The sequence below is a fragment of the Nilaparvata lugens genome, chromosome 11 (genome assembly GCF_014356525.2).
Source record: "Nilaparvata lugens isolate BPH chromosome 11, ASM1435652v1, whole genome shotgun sequence".
Taxonomy (NCBI): Eukaryota; Metazoa; Arthropoda; class Insecta; order Hemiptera; family Delphacidae; genus Nilaparvata; species Nilaparvata lugens.
In genome coordinates this window covers 810596-829953 of record NC_052514.1, presented here as the reverse complement: position 1 = coordinate 829953, position 19358 = coordinate 810596, and the positions used below count along the sequence as shown (strand labels likewise).

Below are 19358 nucleotides of genomic sequence, written 5' to 3'. Positions count from 1 at the left end.
TATAATCCGTCTCTATTGATGCACTAGCCTAGAACTCATTTGGGCATCATCCTTAACAGAAAAAGGAGAAGTACATAATTCAAATTCAAATTCAAATTTTATTCAATCCAATTCACAATATTTACAAATTATGAGAAAAAAATCATACAGCTTAACAATATTAGAGTAATAAGTTATATTATAAAGTACATAAAAGTCTAATTTATTAAACAATAACTTCAGACAAGAATTCGAACATGCTAAACCAGGACTAATTTGTGAATTTGGATAGAAAAATACTGCTTGCTGAGAGTACAAAACTCTACGTCTGCGAGCAGGAATGAATATCTGATAATTTATTAATTTATGGAGAAGTAGAAAAATAGAAAAAGAAGAAGGAAATAAAAATTAGCAACCAATCACTCACACATTCACACTAACCATGCTCACTTTCCAAATCCGGCTCATTTCCCAATACATAGCACATCTCTCATCATAATCTGGTTCATTATTGATGCACAAGCCAAGAGCTCATGTGGGTATCATCCTTAACAGAAAAAGGAGAAATACTTTGCTCATTATTTTAATCATAATCCGTCTCATTATTGATGCACAAGCCTACAGCTCATTTGAGCTGCATAATCCTCAGCAAGTACTTTGCAGCAACAGGGTGAATAGCCTTGAAACGCATGTATCAATCCTAGGTGTGAGCTTCCTCTGTGCAAGGGTTGTTCTTAATTTCCCCCCTCCATCCCTGAACACCCACTCTGTTCCCTCTTTCCCTAGAGTTGTGCACTCCCCGATCAATCCCTGCCCGGGCTCCAACCACCCCTCTCGCCCTGGGCTTTCCACATTTTCCCCCTCAACTCTTTTCCCTCGGCCGTTTGCCTTCAGTCTGCTGTCAGCGTTCCAAACAGTCGGTGTGTGTTGTAGCTCTGCTCTACAAAATTTCTATCCTTTTTCCAAATTTTCCAAATCTCAAGATATATCTTATCCTTAGATCTCTACTTAACACCTGAATATTCAACCCTTCTTCACTAGTTTCCTTCGGTTTGTGGAACTGAACAACGAATATCGATTAATGCCAGCGCGCCGTTAACCCCGTGTTCTAGAACATTCTTGGAAAATTCTCCCTTGTTTTCTTTAGATAGGGCGTGAAAAGCGACCGGGAAACTTGGAGTTTCCCAACGTTGACACGTTTTCACCCCCCTCTACACACCGCTCTGTGTCGTCAGTAACTTGGTCGTGCAAGTTTCCACTGAACCCAAGGTCATAATCAAAACGTCTCATAAAACATATGCTGCTACTAGCTCCAGGTATGCTCGATATTCTGCTTCGAATGATTTTCTTGGAAAATTTGTCATGTTTTGCTGATACTATTTGCAAGTTTATCTTATGGAAAATGTTAGTTTGACAGTAAAATATGCTACAATTTATTTTGCGAATCAGGAATTGATTTAATCCAATTCTGTATCTCATGTATTTCATACTAACTGTATCCTCTATCCTAAAAAATTGTACTTCACTTTCCATCAGCTGACGTCAAGCTTATCATATCGGCATTTGTACAGAAACAGTACAGATGAGGTAATTAGCTGATAATACCATAGATAACAGATAATATAAGAAGATATCCCATCTTCAGCATAAGTCGTTTATGTTCCAATTTTCAAGCCGATTTATGTTAACTCCGATTACTGTCGACTACTGTCTATTATTGCTGCTTTGGCTGAGTGAGAGTGTAAGAATTGCACAGTATGAGAGACTACCAGCGTCACATAGCTTCACGAACAATAACTACTTGGATTTTCGGCTTGAGTTAACATTGAAATTGACGACATAAACGCCCTTTATCATGGGATATCCTCCTATGCTACTTTTCTCTATGATAATACAGAACAGTATCATCAGATAATCAGCTGATGAAAACCAATGCACGTGTTCGTGGTGCACAAGTCTGTACGCCCGTTTAGATCTTTACATCTTTACTGGCTCCGTCTTGAATCTTTTACATGTTATTTTTTATTATTTTCTAGCTCACATTTCGTTATTCGTTGATGTGCTCTTTCTTTGTATTTTTGTGTGTGTGTGTGTGTGTATATGTTTTTGTTTTATTACAATTATTCTTTAATGTGACATAATTAACATAAGTTTGTGTTTGTTTGTTGCAGAAACATTAACATTATCCAGAAGAAGGTCTGGGAGTTTCCATACTGCTGTAGAGCCAATCCCTGGCCTTGTCTCTAGGTGTATGATTTCATTGAAGCATCAGTGGCCCGTCAGTTATAGGTGAGCTTCTGCAATCTTTATTTATTTATTCAGTCAAGTACAATATTATTAATTACACTCATGGGAAAAGGCACAACAGGCTTATGCCCAAAACTGTCCCTTCTCAAATGGTTACTACAGTCCAAATTAAATTGTAGGTCATGTTACCATCACTTATTAAAATAACAATTCACACTTCGAAAAACTAACAAATCTTCAATCAAAAATAGATATCATGAATAACTACATCTCAGAGAATTTGAAACAATTACCCAACAAATCTGAATTTCTAAAAAACTGGTAAATTTTGAACCGAAAACTTCACACAATATTCATGAACTGGTTACTATGATAGATATTTATCATAGATTTCAAGAGAAATGGATTCACTAGCCTGTAAAGTAGCCAAAAAATGCTACATCTTGAGCTGCGTACACATATACGCTCTTCCAACCCGCACCGAGCACGCTCCTCCCTCGTACCGCCCTCGTACCTCTATCGAACCACAGTCGCTCCGCCCACGCACCCATCATGAACGTTACGGAAGATGTTAGATCTTCTCGCGTTCCCCGGTCGAACCACTGTTGCTCGCCGGTCGATCATCAATCGCTCTGCTGGAGTGACGTTCGGTTGCGGAGCAGAGCGACAGTCTGTACGCACCTTTAAATTTCAAGAGAAATATCTTTCCTGTAGCCTGTAATATAGTGCGAAACTGCTATACAATAGACATAGTAGTACAAAAACGATGTTATAATTTCATATGTGTAAAGTGTAGTGGTATTTTCCCTTAGGTCCATGTTATACGAACGCTAATGCCGCGACGTTTTTAGCGCCGCGCGTTAACTGGGCAATGGTTCTCTCATAGTGCGCGCCAACAACGATGTGTATAATGTGGCTCAGCGTAGCCAACGCCACGGCATTAGCGCTCGTATAACATGGGCCTTAAGCTGGGTTTACACCAAAGTTATCAACAAAATGTTAATAACTTAATCCTTATAGATTCTATTAAATTGAACGGAACTTGACAAACACATATGATCATCATGTGTATGATAAGTTATGTTCAATCTAATATAATCTGTAAGGATTAAGCTATCAACATTTTGTTAATAACTTTGGTGTAAACTCAGCTTTACAGTACTAAATTTAGCATAAAACTTTTTATGAATTAGACTCTGGGGCTAATAGATTTGTAAAACGGTTTGGAAGGTGTTATATTTTATTTGTAGATTATTATCAATCCATTAAACTTTGGCTATTGGATGAGAACTTGTTGAACCCTTACTAGGGGATAAACTGTGCAATGAAGTACACATTACCAAATGGGCTAATTTTACCCATGAAAAATTCGTAATGTGAAATTTTCAGTTCAATATTATCATCAAAATTTTATATTTGTTTGCTTTTCAAATTTGAATTTGTGTTTAGGAATGAGTTTTAATGTTTTTAAACTTGATGAAATGAAAACTCAGGAAGTCAAAGTGCAAATTTTTAGTGAGAAAACATAAAGAACCCAATACATAGTACCCTATAAACTACTCTTTTTGGAAATGACATTGGGTAATAATGCAAGGCAGAACATCCAAAAGGATCTCTCGGCCAATAAGAATAAATAAAATAAAATAATGGGCTAATGGATTATACTGTGTAAAAGTTGATAAAATTAAATAAAATTCCATCAGTAATGATCAGTAATCACTAAATAGTAAGGATATGCTACAGAGGAGTTCAAGAAACCAGTTGATTTTGAGGTGTTACAGTTGAATAATGGAGTATTGTATGAAGTTATTAAAGATTTACTGTTGTTGTTAACGATATTATTTATTGTGGCTTGTTGGCATTGTTATATATTACGATGCTAGTTAGTAACTGTGCTGAAGTTATTAACGATATGCCGTTGCTTTGTGTGTTGCAGGACATCAAAATTTTCAAGTAATCGGCACAGGATCGCAGCCGTTTAGAGAAACGTGACTGTGGAAGTTGCAACTAGTTAAATCGTACAAAAACCATTGCTACCAGCGTCATTGACAAACGTCCTCCTCCCGCTCCTCCTTATCCTCCTCTTCCTTCTCCTCTCTCTCACTTGTACTCACTTGAAAACAACATACTTCCCTCCTCCTCCTCTCACTCGAAAACTGTTCACCAGCGCCCTACCAGCAGTAGGGGTGGCACCGCCGTTTTTTGTTGTTGATAAAAATTTCAACGAAAATTGCAACAATTGCGTCGTCTCTGACACTGAAATACCTCTCGCAAGACCGGCGACTGAAGAAGAAGCGGAAATCGGCAACAAGGAAATCGATCTAATAGGAGCAGAGCAGCAGCAGCAGCAGCGGCAAGATGGAGAACACGGTGAACGTGAAGCGGAACGTGTCGGATGCGTTCTATCGCTACAAAAATGCCCCGCCTCATGGCCAAAGTGGAGGGCAAAGGAAACGGCATCAAAACGGTCATTGTCAATATGGCCGAGGTGGCTAAGGCGATCGGCCGGCCGGCTACTTGTGAGTATTTCACTACAGTATTTGTTACTAAAATATTCAGTCACTAGCCGTCAGGCTCGCTTCGCTCGCCATGTCCGTCTAGCCAGGGGGGCTCCGCCCCCTGGACCCCCGACTGGATCGGCCAAGAATGAAATCAGCAGGCTCGCTTCGCTCCCCTGAATTTTCCATTTGAGCATTTTTATCATATGTTAGGATGATCCAGTCGGGGGTCCAGACTAAACGTCTGGCTAAACGGATATGGCGAGCAAAGCAAGCCTGACGGCTAGTAATATAATATTCCCAGGATTGAAGTAGCAGTGCCCAATCAATTTTTCCGCGATAAATGCATTTAAATCTTCAACTTGGTGCCAACCTAACAAAGTCAAACTCAACATAATGCCAACCTGACACAATTATTAATTTAGTTGCCAGTTAACAACTGTTTCGAAGAGGTACTCTATCTAGTCTAGATTATAGTTCTATAGTAACATATGATATGAAAATTTCAATTATAATTAAGAGATTGGGAGAAGAAGAATATACATGCTAAAAGACGAATTTTAAACCCTTAAAAACAACCCTTAGAGTTAAAATATTGCCAAAAGATTCCTTAGTGCGCCTCTAAAGGGCCAACTGAACATACCTTCCAAATTTGAACGTTTTTGGTCCGGTAGATTTTTAGTACTGCGAGTGAGTGAGTGAGTGAGTGAGTGAGTCAGTTAGTCAGTCAGTCAGTCATTCAGTGAGTGAGTGCCATTTCGCTTTTATATATATATATATATTATATATATATATATTATATATATATATATATATTATATATATATATATATAGATTCATAGTTGGTCAGTAATCTTTGGCTTGCCGCACACTGATTAATAGTGAAGTTCACGTTATAATGGCAGTATTTGATTATCATTGGTCTTGCTATCCTTGTCTATCATTCGACAAAGCAGATCCTTTTCAAGCTCAGAAACATTGCTACATCGTCCTTCAACAATCTAGAAGTATAATAATCAACAAAATATTTAATCTCGATTATGAAATTTATCATTGAAAACTATATTACCTTAACGGATGAAATATAATTGATTTTTTAAAAAAAGAATGAACAGTTGATAGTGCATCAGATAGGCTGGTATCAGCTATTCTCCGTGGAAGTCAGTGGCAAGGCAGAGAATTGGCAACGCTGCCTCCTATCTTCCTTCACTGTCATTAAAAGGTGGACCCAACTATAGGCAAAATATTCCTCGACAAAACGTTTTCTCTAAAAATGTCGAATCGGTATGTGGTGGCTTCAGACAAATGATGAGACAGGAGAGGAAACAATTGAAAGTCATGGTCAGTGGACCAAAACCGTTTTTCGACTAATCAAGTGTTTTAGCTCCTGTCTCATCATTATCATAGAGAAACAATAGCATAAGTAGATATCCCATGGTATAGGGCGATTATGTCGCAACTTTTACTGTTATCTCATAGTGCGCGCCAACAACGCTGTGTATAACTTGGCTCAGCGTAGCCAACGCCACGGCATTAGCGCTCGTATAACATGGGCCTTAAGCTGGGTTAACACCAAAGTTATCAACAAAATGTTAATAACTTAATCCTTATAGATTCTATTAAATTGAACGGAACTTGACAAACACATATGATCATCATGTGTATGATAAGTTATGTTCAATCTAATAGAATCTGTAAGGATTAAGCTATCAACATTTTGTTAATAACTTTGGAGTAAACTCAGCTTTACAGTACTAAATTTAGCATACAACTTTTTATGAATTAGACTCTTGGGCTAATTGATTTGTAAAACGGTTTGGAAGGTGTTATATTTTCGTTGTAGATTATTATCAATCCATTAAACATTGACTATTGGATGAGAACTTGTTGAACCCTTACTATTTTTTTTATAGGGGATAAACTGTGCAATGAAGTACACATCACCAAATGGGCTAATTTTACCCATGGAAAAATTTGTAATGTTAAATTTTCAGTTCAATATTATCATCAAAATTTTATATTTGTTTGCTTCTCAAATTTGAATTTGTGTTTAGGAATAAGTTTTAATGTTTTTAAACTTGATGAAATGAAAACTCAGGAAGTCAAAGTGCAAATTTTTAGTGAGAAAACATAAAGAACCCAATACATAGTATCCTATAAACTCTTTTTGGAAATGACATTTGGTAATAAGGCAAGGCAGAACATCCAAAAGGATCTCTCTGCCAATAAGAATAAATATTCTGGAAGTGATGGAAATGATGAATATTAAGTTGTGATGGAATCCCTACTAGAGTGATTAAAAACAATATTGACATATTAATACATCCTATCCTACATATAGTCAATCTAAGCATTCTGGTTGGACACTTTCCTTGCGCTCTCAAAACAGCCAGAGTAATACCTATTTATAAATCAGGCCCCAAAGGCATATTCTCCAATGACAGACCTATTTCTTTGTTGGCAACATTATCTAAAATAATCGAAAAGTGTATAAAAATACAACTGACTAAGTATTTAAACGAGTACAATCTCATCTCCAACTCACAGTGTGGTTTTCAAAAGTCCAAAAATACATCTGATACTCTTTTCAATATGTCTAGGGCTATCTCAAGTAGTATTAAATCAAGAAGAAAAGTACTGATACCTTTTTGGACTTGGCAAAAGTCTTTGATACAGTTGACAGGAGAATTTTAATAAAAAAACTTGAATCATTGGGGATAAAAAATATCTCTCTCCGATGGTTTAAGAGTTACTTTCACAATCGACAGCAATCAGTTTGCATAAATGGTGAAAATAGTGATAAAGAGAATGTTGAGTATGGGGTAGTCCAGGGAAGCACCCTTGGGCCACTGCTATTCCTAATCTATATCAACAAAATGTTAATAACTTAATCCTTATAGATTCTATTAAATTGAACGGAACTTGACAAACACATATGATCATCATGTGTATGATAAGTTATGTTCAATCTAATAGAATCTGTAAGGATTAAGCTATCAACATTTTGTTAATAACTTTGGAGTAAACTCAGCTTTACAGTACTAAATTTAGCATACAACTTTTTATGAATTAGACTCTTGGGCTAATAGATTTGTAAAACGGTTTGGAAGGTGTTATATTTTCGTTGTAGATTATTATCAATCCATTAAACATTGGCTATTGGATGAGAATTTGTTGAACCCTTACTAGGGGATAAACTGTGCAATGAAGTACACATTACCAAATGGGCTAATTTTACCCATGAAAAATTCGTAATGTGAAATTTTCAGTTCAATATTATCATCAAAATTTTATATTTGTTTGCTTTTCAAATTTGAATTTGTGTTTAGGAATGAGTTTTAATGTTTTTAAACTTGATGAAATGAAAACTCAGGAAGTCAAAGTGCAAATGTTTAGTGAGAAAACATAAAGAAACCAATACATAGTATCCTATAAACTCTTTTTGGAAATGACATTTGGTAATAGGGCAAGGCAGAACATCCAAAAGTATCTCTCTGCCAATAAGAATAAATAAAATAATGGGCTAATGGATTATACTGTGTAAAAGTTGATAAAATTAAATAAAATTCCACCAGTAATGATCAGTAATCACTAAATAGTAAGGATATGCTACAGAGGAGTTCAAGAAACCAGTTGATTTTGAGGTGTTACAGTTGAATAATGGAGTATTGTATGAAGTTATTAAAGATTTACTGTTGTTGTTAACGATATTATTTATTGTGGCTTGTTGGCATTGTTATATATTACGATGCTAGTTAGTAACTGTGCTGAAGTTATTAACGATATGCCGTTGCTTTGTGTGTTGCAGGACATCAAAATTTTCAAGTAATCGGCACAGGAAATCGCAGCCGTTTAGAGAAACGTGACTGTGGAAGTTGCAACTAGTTAAATCGTACAAAACCATTGCTACCAGCGTCATTGACAAACGTCCTCCTCCCGCTCCTCCTTATCCTCCTCTTCCTTCTCCTCTCTCTCACTTGTACTCACTTGAAAACAACATACTTCCCTCCTCCTCCTCTCACTCGAAAACTGTTCACCAGCGCCCTACCAGCAGTAGGGGTGGCACCGCCGTTTTTTGTTGTTGATAAAAATTTCAACGAAAATTGCAACAATTGCGTCGTCTCTGACACTGAAATACCTCTCGCAAGACCGGCGACTGAAGAAGAAGCGGAAATCGGCAACAAGGAAATCGATCTAATAGGAGCAGAGCAGCGACAAGATGGAGAACACGGTGAACGTGAAGCGGAACGTGTCGGATGCGTTCTATCGCTACAAAATGCCCCGCCTCATGGCCAAAGTGGAGGGCAAAGGAAACGGCATCAAAACGGTCATTGTCAATATGGCCGAGGTGGCTAAGGCGATCGGCCGGCCGGCTACTTGTGAGTATTTCACTACAGTATTTGTTACTAAAATATTCAGTCACTCGCTTCGCTCGCCATGTCCGTCTAGCCAGGGGGCTCCGCCCCCTGGACCCCCGACTGGATCGGCCAAGAATGAAATCAGCAGGCTCGCTTCGCTCCCCTGAATTTTTCATTTGAGCATTTTTATCATATGTTAGGACAATCCAGTCGGGGGCCAGACTACGTCTGGCTAAACGGATATGGCAAGCGAAGCAAGCCTGACGGCTAGTAATATAATATTCCCAGGATTGAAGTAGCAGTGCCCAATCAATTTTTCTGCGATAAATGCATTTAAATCTTCAACTTGGTGCCAACCTAACAAAGTCAAACTCAACTTAATGCAAACCTGACAAAATTATTAATTTAGTTGCCAGTTAACAACTGTTTCGAAGAGGTACTCTATCTAGTCTAGATTATAGTTCTATAGTAACATATGATATGAAAATTTCAATTATAATTAAGAGATTGGGAGAAGAAGAATATACATGCTAAAAGACGAATTTTAAACCCTTAAAAACAACCCTTAGAGTTAAAATATTGCCAAAAGATTTCTTAGTGCGCCTCTAAAGGGCCAACTGAACATACCTACCAAATTTGAACGTTTTTGGTCCGGTAGATTTTTAGTACTGCGAGTGAGTGAGTGAGTGAGTGAGTGAGTGAGTTAGTCAGTCAGTCAGTCAGTCAGTGAGTGAGTGCCATTTCGCTTTTATATATATATATATATATATATATATATATATATATATATATATATATATATATATATATATATAGATTCATAGTTGGTCAGTAATCTTTGGCTTGCCGCACACTGATAATAGTGAAGTTCACGTTATAATGGCAGTATTTGATTATCATTGGTCTTGCTATCCTTGTCTATCATTCGACAAAGCAGATCCTTTTCAAGCTCAGAAACATTGCTACATCGTCCTTCAACAATCTAGAAGTATAATAATCAACAAAATATTTAATCTCAATTATGAAATTTATCATTGAAAACTATATTACCTTAACGGATGAAATATAATTGATTTTTTAAAAAAAAAATGAACAGTTGATAGTGCATCAGATAGGCTGGTATCAGCTATTCTCCGTGGAAGTCAGTGGCAAGGCAGAGAATTGGCAACGCTGCCTCCTATCTTTCTTCACTGCCATTATAAGGTGGACCCAACTATAGACAAAATATTCCTCGACAAAACGTTTTCTCTAAAAATGTCGAATCGGTATGTGGTGGCTTCAGACAAATGATGAGACAGGAGAGGAAGCAATTGAAAGTCTTGGTCAGTGGACCAAAACCGTTCTTTGACAAATCAAGTGTTCAGCTTCTGTCTCATCATTGTGCAATGCATACATTTGATACCTGGGAAAATATACATGTTATTTTTTGTTTTATTCATATTTCTTGCATTATCTACAAACAACACGATGAAATTGTCATATGTAAAGAGGTGCTGCAAGAGATGAATGCAATCAATTTGGTTGCAGACTAATGCCAATGAATAATATAATGAAGTTTATTAGCCAGAAACTTACAAATCTTTGTAAACATACAAGAATTTGCACATTGAGACCTGGGCAAAGTGTTGATTAACTTGACTTTGAACAGTTGGCAAAATTACTGTGCTAGATTAATTCATAGTTCTGAACCATTGTTGAAGTTATTATCAGACTTCTACTCACTGATATGAACTGTACATTAGCTTCTACCACCTTCTTGTAGTATGGCATATTTTGAAATTGAATCATTAATATACTCTTATATTCTGGTTTCAATACATGAAAATTATCAAGAGTATTTACTTAAGTTACTGAGAAAGTGAGACTTTTACTCACTGATATGAACTGTACATTTGTTTATTCTATCGTCTTCATTTTTTATGATATTTCATACAACCTATTTCAGTGTTTTCGTATTTTGAATGACTCAAGAAGCCTAGCTGATACTAATTTGATTATAATAGAATATAGGGTTGAAAAAGTATGCACATTGAGACCTGGTCAAAGTGTTGATTAACTTGGCTTTGAACAGTTGGCAAAATTACTGTGCTAGATTAATATACAGTTCTGAACCATTGTTGAAGTTATAATCAGACTTCTACTCACTGATATGAACTGTACATTTGTTTTTTACTTTCCTTGCCCTATAGGTAAGGAAAGTATTGCTTTCCAAAAAAAATTAATGTACCCTAATTTAATGTTTTCTATACGTTTCAAGTTTCCCTGAGTCCAATAACATGATTTTTGGGTGTTGGTCTGTGTGTGTGTGTGTGTCTGTGAACACGATAACTCTATTCCCAATAAACCGATTGACTTGCAATTTTAAACTTTAGGTCCTTATACCATGAGGATCCGACAATAAGAAATTCAATAAAATTCAATTAAAAAAGGCGGATAATTGCTAAAAAAAACATGTTTTTCACGGTTTTCTCGAAAACGGCTCTAACGATTTTCTTCAAATTTATACCCTAGATAGCTATTTATGAGCCCTATCAACTGTCATGAGTCTCATTTCTGGGAAAATTGCAGGAGCTCCGTAATATTCTTCAGAAAAATGATTTTGTTGAATTTCTATCACGATTTTCTCAAAAATGACTTGACAGATTTTTTCAAATTTATACCCTGTATAGTTATTTATCAGCTTTATTAATTGGCATGAGTCTCCTTCCTGAGAAACTAACAGGGGGTCCACCCCATCCTTGATAAATTGACTTTGTAGCCTCCTTCTCGTGCGTGAGGTAGGTAGGTAGAGCAGTTTATTCAAAAGAAAACATAGTCGATATTTTATTTGTAGAACAGCTGTTTTGACGACTTTAAAAAAATCATCAAATTTCACAATAAATTATTGAAACAAAGGAAAGTGTACTCTGAAAACAATATAATAATTATATACAATAGTATGATCGTAGTTTTAAATATTAGCCGCCAATGGGCATTATGTTATTCCCCTAAATTATTAAGAATGAGGATTACAGTTCAATGAGCAAGGAAAGTTGTGTGAGTGTACCACACCAGATTTTCCTATCTTCTTTTTTGATGATATTACCTACAACCTATTTTTGTGATTACATTCGAATGTTGAATGAGTCAAGTAGGTAGTTGATTCTAGTTCTAATTTTATGATAGCATGAACAGAATATGGAATTGAAAAATTATGCACATTGAGACCTGAGCAAAGTGTTGATTAACTTGACTTTGAACAGTTGGCAAAATTACTGTGCTAGATTAATTCACAGTTCTGAACCATTGTTGAAGTTATCATCAGACTTCTACTCACTGATATGAACTGTACATTTGTTTACTCTACCTTCTTCATCTGGAACGATATTTTCTACTATCTATTTCTGTGTTTTCATTCGTATATTGAATGAGTCAAGAAGCCTAGTTGATTCTAATTTTATGATAGCATGAATAGAATATGGAATTGAAAAATTATGCACATTGAGACCTGAGCAAAGTGTTGATTAACTTGACTTTGAACAGTTGGCAAAATTACTGTGCTAGATTAATTCACAGTTCTGAACCATTGTTGAAGTTATCATCAGACTTCTACTCACTGATATGAACTGTACATCTGTTTACTCTACCTTCTTCATCTGGAACGATATTTTCTACTATCTATTTCTGTGTTTTCATTCGTATATTGAATGAGTCAAGAAGCCTAGTTGATTCTAGGTCTAATTTGATGATAGCATGAACAGAATATAGAGTTGAAAAAGTATGCACGTTGAGACCTGGGCAAAGTGTTGATTAACTTGGCTTTGAACAGTTGGCGAAATTACTGTGCTAGATTAATCTACAGTTCTGAACCATTGTTGAAGTTATTATCAGACTTCTACTCACTGATATGAACTGTACATCTGCTCAATTGATTTTTCCTCGTGTTAAGAATTATTCTTGGACTGCATGAAATAATGTTTGATAATTGTTCATAAATGTTGGCATTTTTTGAAATTGAATGATTAATATACTCTTTTATTCTCGTTTCAATGCATGACAATGATTGTCATGATAATTATTATCAAGACTATTTAATTGAGGTACTGAGAAAATGTGCACATTGAGACCTGGGCAAAGTGTTGATTAACTTAACTTTGAACAGTTGGCAAAATTAATGTGCTAAATTAATCTAAAGTTCTGAACCATTGTTGAAGTTATATCAGACTTCTACTCACTGATATGAACTGTACATTATTTGTATATTTTACCTTCTTCATCTCGAACGATATTTTCTATTATTTCTGTGTTCATTCGAGTTAAGAAAGCCTAGTTGATTCTATTACTAATTTGATGATAGCATGAACGGAATAATAAATAGTTGAAAAGGTATGCACGTTGAGACCTGGGCAAAGTGATGATTTACTTGACTTTGAACAGTTGGCAAAATTACTGTGCTAGATTAATTCACAGTTCTGAACCATTGTTGAAGTCATAATCAGACTTCTACTCACTGATATGAACTGTACAATCACTTTTCTCAAAGTATTGTGTATCCAAATTAAATGCTGTAAATCACCCCGAAGTCTTGTCACGACTCAAGTCGAGAAGTGACTGCGACTCTAGTCTCTTTTCGACGCATCAAGTGTTTTCAAATGGTGACACTCAGACCAGTCGATTATAATCTCTGCGACCTCACGACTGTGAGACTGAGTCGAGCGTCGACTCGACATGTTGGTCGAGCCTCGACTTGAGTTGCGTAGTACCGTGAAAGTGAGTATAATTTTATAAGAATTAGATAAGACAATAGATTCATAATAATTATTATAAAATTAGTAACATGCTAAGTAGTGACGAATTAGATCTCATATTTCTAATAAAGTAAGGTTAGAAAATGGAGTAGCATTGATTGATTGATTGATTGATTGAGTACTTTATTTATGTAGATTACAATATATACTGGCTTATACACTTATATACAATAGCTTACAATACAGCAGAATTATAGATGAATTTACATAATATAGACTAAGAAAATAATTATTGAACTGTATATGATATGAAGAAGCAATTTGTAATATAATAACTATAGATAATAATTATATTGTTATGCATCTACATAAATTGGCGGAGCTTTGGACATATCAATGTCCATTCCTCGGAAAGAATATTAAAAATATCCTCCCCACTAACTCTCTACCAAAGCATGAAACTGAAGTAGAGACAATGGACCATATGAATAAAGTTGAGCATTTGCTTATACTTCTAAAATATGGAGCATTTGTTTCATTTTCTATGAATATAAACGTGAGCAAAACCTTTTGCTCATGCTCATCAAAAAAATAGTTTGAACATTTGCTCAAAAGTAAAAGCTTTTGCTCAAAATTGTATGAATAAACTGGAGCATTTGCTCAACTTTTGAAGCAAATGCTTCAAAAAAGGCGAGTCTAGTCTAGAGCAGCTTATCACCTTTTGCTCATAGTAAAATGGCTCAACTAATTCGTATGAGGAAAAGGAAACTATATCAGATACCATCACAACCAATAGTTGAGAACTATAAAACTCTTTTTAGATTCAACCATGATATATATCACCATTATCCCTACAAAAGAATGAATACAAAAGATACCTACCTGTTATATAACCTACCTGAATACCTAAGAAACTACCTGTTATAAAGATAGCCATCACAAAATAAGAAATAGGCATTTAAGAAGATGAGAGTGTAGACGATTATAAGAAGGCTATTGATATTATAAGAATATGCTGAAGATTATTATAGAGATGACATTTTTTCACGCTATTCTTTCAAAATTCTAAACTCAACTAACCTAAAACTCTATTCGTAAATAGAAAACAGAGCAGACGACACAAACACAAGCGGTGCACTCTATTTGCATATTTAGCGCTTCCGTGAGCTATAAAAACAAAGTAAGGCTACAAAAGCGAATCAGCTGATGGAAAATCTTTAAAATACGTGAGCATTTGCTCCAGAGTTCAGGAGCATAAGGTAAGAGTATAAGGTAAAGCTTATTCATATAAAAATGAGCAAATGCTTTTGCTTCTACCTTTTGCTCATGAGCAAAACCTTATGCTCCATGCTCTTGCTCATGAGCATTTGCTCTGGTTTTATTCATATGGGCCAATGAGTAAAAAAGTCGTGAGGTCGAGATATTGGAGTATCCTCGACTGGAGTCGTACGATTTGAGTCGAGGTTGTGTGAGTTGAGCCTTATGCTACTGCAAAAGCATTTAATTTGAATCTTCGTTTAATAATCATTATTAATTCATCAGCATTTGCAATATCTCAATGCTACTGCAAAAGCATTTAATTTGAATCTTCGTTTGATAATAATTATTAACTCATCAGCATTTGCAATATCTCAGTAATTTTAATTTTCATTTGAATTGTTTTGTTGTAGATCCGACCAAGTACTTTGGCTGCGAACTGGGCGCGCAGACGCAGTTCGACTTCAAGAACGACCGGTTCATCGTGAACGGGTCGCACGACGCGGCCAAACTGCAGGACCTACTGGACGGTTTCATCAAGAAGTTTGTGCTGTGCCCGAGCTGCGACAACCCCGAGACCGACCTGATTGTCAGCACCAAGAAGGGCACCATCAGTCAGGGCTGCAAGGCGTGCGGCTTCCACGGCCCGCTCGAGTTCAATCACAAGCTCAACACGTTCATACTCAAGAATCCGCCCAACCTCAATCCGGCCGCTCAAGGTAGGCCTACACATTGTTCACACTTTCTCTTTTTCTTCTTGTATTCAAATTTTTTCAAATAACTGCAATCTTTCTTAATTTTTTTATTCATTGTGATACATTCCGTGATTCATTTGTAGTATCATGTCAACCTTCAAAATTCTAAATCTTCAAATCATTATTCCTGGACCAAAAATCAAGCGACGAAGCAGTGTGTGATATCATAACCTCAACCTTTGGACAACATTAACTTTTTATTAAAATTTTTGGAGAGAAATAGTACAGGCTCAGCCTAGTTTTTCCTTCAAGTCATAATTATTCTATGATTGTAGTATTTTGTACAATGGATGGATGAATAAATTTCTTCTTCCATTTCTCCTTTCTCATCATCATTATCATTTGAAAGCATGACCTCATAGTGACTTGAATGAGTCTTTATTATTCAGAGAACTTGAAACGAGAATTATGAACTTAGATCGAGGACTTTGATAATTATAATGATTCTGACAGCTTGAAATCTAAGCATAACTTGTACAGGGTTGTGCAGAGGAAACGCATGTTTTTCGAACAGCCAGTACTCGTCAACGAGAGAGGGTATTGCCATAAAGAAACAATAGCGTAAGTAGATATCCCATGGTATAGGGAATTTATGTCACAACTTTTACTGTTATCTCAAGCCGATTACTGTCGATTATTGTCAATTTTTACTGCTTTGTTGGGGTGAGAGTGTATGAACGGCACAATTTGAGAGACTACCAGCGTCACACAGCTGCATAGGAAAGAACTACGTGAACTATCAGCTTGGGATAACAGTAAAAGTTGCGACATAAACGCCCTATGCCATGGGATATCTACTTATGCTATTGTTTCTCTATGGTATTGCCCTGGAACGAATGTTGGCAGACGACCCATACTATGCCATTTCAGATGCTATGAGCGTTGGAACGTACAACATCGTGTGTTTGCTGTTGAGCAGTTTTTTTTTAGAAACAATTAATCTGTAGTCACAGTGCAACGCTTTTTCGTCAATATTTTAGAGTAGGGCGTCGAGGTGCAATGCCCGATCGAAATACTGTACTCCGATGGGTTGCAGCGTTTAGGAGTACTAGTTCTGTGATGAAAAAGAAACCACCTGGTCTTTCCCGTTCAGTTCGTACTCCTGAAAATGTAGACCGAGTCAGTGTCGTCGAGTCGATCGTCTAGGACTAGTAACAACTGCCGTTTTGACTCTGTCTACAATTTCCGGGGAACGGGGAAGACCAGGTGGTTTCTTTTTAATAAGAACATAACATGAAAATATGAACCAATACCTAAAGGTGCGTACAGATATAAGAGCCGCGAACATGAGCAATTCACTTTTAATCAGCTGACTATATCTGTATTTTTACAGAAACGGTAAGATACAGATATAAAAAGCTTGGTAATCAGCTGATTAAAAGTGAATTGCTCATGTTCGCGGCGCGTAAATCTGTACGCACCTTAAGCTGAACCTCTTTATGATTGAACTATTGGTTCTTGAAAAATGTGATGTAACTAATCAAAAAGCAATGAATGACTGGGAAACCAGGCGTGATTTGAGGACTGTTCCAAAATCCATTGAGTAAGTGCATAAAAATATGTCAGTTTACTCGCGAAAACTCCGGCACTCAAACGTGAGCGTGCGAAGAGCTTGGTTGTCGGGACGTCTTGGAGCGTTGTCGGGACCTCTCTCAGGAGCTAAGTTGACGCCGTCAACCAATCCCCTCGAAAGTGGGTTTAAAAGGAGCTCCGCTGACGGGGAGCTTGGTTGGCGCGTTCCCATTCGCACTCAACTGTGACAGTGATCATATAATTCCCACGAGTTCTAATTGGATCAGCCTGGCCGAATAAGTGTGAATAATACCATCAGAACTTATGGGAATTATATTTTCACTGTCACTCTTGTGTGCGAAGGTAGGAATCCGCCTTTTTGAATTTTGAATTCCATACAAAACAACCCAGATGAAAAGGCACCTCTTCCTGTTTATTGTTCTCTTAGGCTAGTTCTGGGTCTTATTCTCTACTCTTTCATTTGTTTTGGATTGAAGTGGAACTAACTGGTTTGTTTGTTTGTGGTAGGCTCGTCTCTGACGGAAGGCAAACGTGGCAAGCGCAAGAAGAACGGCGAGACGAACGGAGACGCGCGCTCAGGGTCGCCGCGATCCGAGGAGGAGCCTGATCTCATTGTGGACGCGCCCCAAAAGGTAACAAACATAACATACACAGAGTGTTGTCCCTCGAAGGTGTAACAGCCAAACATCATTGATTCTACATGAAATTAGCAGCCAAAATGTTGTCCAGTAGCATTTTCCTATATCGACCTTAGCTTTCGAGATATTTAGAGTGAGTCGTATGGGAACCCCTCAATATATTGGAGACTGTTGTAGATATAATACTGTTAGTACTGTTATACTTCAGTTAGCCTACACGTATAGGTTAGACCTACTCGTACCGGTATAAATAATATTGAAAGGTTATTTCAATTGAAATTACTTATTTGAAATAGGATTTCCATTTTTATATAATTTTTAAAAGAAATTGGAATAGAATACCTACCAAATAACTTAATTTCTGTTGTTTTGAAATTCAGATTGGTGTATCACAGCTTTTTAAATTAGCCGCCATTTCAGGTTTGTATACAAATAAAAATTTGATCTCAGTTATGAAAACAAATATTTGAATCAAATTATGAAAAAAAATTTTCTTGATTAATTTGACATTAAATTGATTATTTTATCAAGGGAATGATAATTATTATTAGATCAAATTTAATGGGATGAATTGAGTAACAGCAGTGTACACTCAGTGGCAAAATGGAGAGACTTGGCAACGTTTTTCTCCTATCTTCACTGCCATTATAACGTGGACCTCACTATAGCTTCATTTGGACTGTTGTATAAATTAGAATTGGAAGTGTTGGGTCTAAACCTTGTGGTGTTTATTCTAGAAGTTGTGTAATTGTGAATGATTGATGGATGTTGTTTGTAGGTGGCCCCCAAGGAGACTGAGGAAGACCTTGACTGGGCGGTGGACGTGTCTGAGGAGGCTGTGCGCGCTCGCCTCCAGGATCTGACGGACGGAGCCAAGGGTCTCACCATCTCTGACGACCTGGAGAAGTCGGAGAAGGAACGCATGGACATATTCTACACGGCCGTCAAGGCGAAGTGCAGCAGCAAAGATCCACAGGTAACACAATAATACACATTCTCACATGTTCACGATGTGTTAGGTTAGGTTATGTTCAGCAACGATACTTAATGTACACTTTGTTGTTAAACAAGTTTGTATTTTATCGTCTGTGAAGACATGTTCACTTTGTTGCTAAACAAGTTTGTATTTGATCGTTTGTGGAGACCAATAACTTATGTGTTAACCTGTTGTCTCCATACATTACGTTTCTTATATTTTCTTGCTAAAGAAATAATATTCCATCGTTTGTGAAGGAGACCATTATCTGTTGTTTACCTACTGGCTCCATATTAAAGCCAGTTGCACACACATAGATTTTTGTAGGTATGATTTTTACTGCCCTTATAAATTCTATTAGATTGAACATTACTTGACAAACATATAAT

The 19358-nt window shown here is 36.6% G+C and overlaps 1 protein-coding gene across 4 annotated transcripts in view; it reads left to right on the top strand.

Annotated features, from left to right (window-relative positions):
* The window catches only part of LOC111050644 (eukaryotic translation initiation factor 5), a 96956-nt gene that overhangs the window by 61591 nt on the left and 16007 nt on the right, over positions 1 to 19358 (top strand). For 3 of the 4 annotated variants that reach the window (XM_039437370.1, XM_039437371.1, XM_039437373.1), the window contains 5 exons: positions 2151 to 2268; positions 8534 to 9104; positions 15481 to 15786; positions 17863 to 17987; positions 18772 to 18969. In XM_039437370.1, coding sequence (XP_039293304.1) covers positions 8945 to 9104; positions 15481 to 15786; positions 17863 to 17987; positions 18772 to 18969 — 789 coding nt within the window. In that variant the 5' untranslated portion in view covers positions 2151 to 2268; positions 8534 to 8944. Of the gene's footprint in view, positions 1 to 842; positions 1296 to 2150; positions 2269 to 8533; positions 9105 to 15480; positions 15787 to 17862; positions 17988 to 18771; positions 18970 to 19358 lie in introns of those variants that run through there. The other variant, XM_039437372.1, reaches the window with a different exon arrangement.